At 51.6% G+C, this 1,828-nt stretch overlaps 1 protein-coding gene across 1 annotated transcript; it reads left to right on the forward strand.

Moving 5' to 3' along the window:
• The first annotated feature begins 725 nt into the window (after positions 1-725).
• On the forward strand, positions 726-1,676 carry LOC101348464 (olfactory receptor 12-like). Its single transcript, XM_004386507.1, has one exon. The coding sequence runs from the start codon at positions 726-728 to the stop codon at positions 1,674-1,676; it is 951 nt and encodes a 316-aa protein (XP_004386564.1).
• The last annotated feature ends 152 nt before the right edge of the window (positions 1,677-1,828 follow it).

The raw sequence follows: 1,828 nt of genomic DNA on the forward strand, positions 1-1,828 counted from the left end.
ACTCTATGGAGCAGTTCTACTCTGTCCTATAGGGTTGCTATGAGTCCGAATCAACTCAAGAGCAATGGGTCAGGGATGTCAAGGTGGGCAGAGTCCAGCAGAGGAGACAGACAGACCTTAACACTCAGGGTAGCCTGGTGAGAGCTAGTCCCTGTTCAGCCTCCAGCTTGGAGCTGAAAATACTAAGTTACCATCTGCACTCAGTTAACATCACTGAGTTGATGAATTCGTGAATAAGGCAGGAAGAACAGGGTAGATATGCAGGCAGGGTGAGACAAGCACCTAGGAGGGCACAGGGTCATGGCAGGGGAGAGCAAGGACTTACAGGGAGTGGGGGCTGACATGCTGTCCAACACGGAGGCTATTTAGCTCCGACAGGCTTCTCTGCACTCATCCATCCATCAGTCATCCATCCATCCATCCATCCATCCATCCATCCATCCATCCATCCATCCATCCATCCATCATCCATCCGTCCATAGCAGCATCTCAGACTCACACAGGGTGATTGCTTGATACATATTGATGAATTTACTGAGTAAGATGAAATGTCACCCTTGTAGGTCAAGCTCACCTGGCGTGAGAACCGGGAGGCTGTCTTCTCTTGGTCAGCAGAAAATGTATGATCAACAGTCCCTGTGCTCCAGGGGGACATGCGACAGTGAACAGTGACCTACTCCCTCTCCCTGGCCCATCTCTCCCCATCTCATCCTTACTCTGGGGCCATGCCAACCCATGGAGTTGGGAACCTCTCTGGGTTCTCTTTGCAGGAGTTTGTGCTAGTGGGATTTGAGGGTGGGCTGGAGACCCAGGCCCTGCTCTTTGTTTTGTTCCTGGCCCTGTACGTGGTGACTGTGCTGGGAAACCTCACAATGATTGTGGTTATTACAGTGGATGCCCGCCTCCACTCCCCCATGTACTTCTTCCTCAAGAACCTCTCGTTCCTGGACCTCTGCTACTCCTCTGTCATCACCCCCAAGGCTCTAGCCAACTTCTTCTCCCTCACCAAGGTCATCACCTTCGCTGGCTGTGCCACCCAGTTCTTCTTATTCTCCCTGCTGGTCACCACCGAGGGCTTCCTCCTGGCTGTTATGGCCTATGACCGCTTCATGGCCATCTGTAACCCCTTGCGCTATCCGGTCACCATATGCCCCTCAGCCTGCACCCGGCTAGTGCTGGGCACCTACTGTGGAGGCTGCCTCAACTCCACCATACAGACCAGCCTCAACTTCCGCCTCCCATTCTGCAGTTCCCACCACATCAACCACTTCTTCTGCGATGTGCCACCTCTGCTACAGATCGCCTGTGCCAACACAGCCTTCAATGAACTGGTCATGTTCAGCATCAGCGGGCTGATCATCATGGGCACCATCCTCGTTGTCCTCGTCTCCTATAGCTATATCACAGTGACCACCCTAAGGATGCACTCAGGGGCCAGGAGACACAAAGTCTTCTCCACCTGTGGCTCTCACATGATTGCTGTCTCCCTGTTCTACGGGACCATCTTCGTGATGTACGCCCAGCCAGGGGCTGTAGAGTCCATGGAACAGGGAAAGGTAGTCTCCATCTTCTACACGCTGGTCATCCCCATGCTCAACCCCCTCATCTACACTCTACGGAACAAGGATGTGAAAGAGGCCTTGAAAAGGCTGGGCCAGAAACACACAGCCACTTGAAGGAGTGCGGTAATGGGTAGACAGAAGCTCATTCTTAAATACCGACAAGTAGTTTTCAAAGAGGGTTTATAGCAATTTTTATGTGCACTGAAAGAGTATGAGAGTTCCATTTGCTTCACATTGTTGTGAAATTAATATTTTCTTTTTTTTTT

Source organism: Trichechus manatus, unplaced genomic scaffold (assembly GCF_000243295.1).
Source record: "Trichechus manatus latirostris isolate Lorelei unplaced genomic scaffold, TriManLat1.0 scaffold00165, whole genome shotgun sequence".
Lineage (NCBI taxonomy): Eukaryota > Metazoa > Chordata > Mammalia > Sirenia > Trichechidae > Trichechus > Trichechus manatus.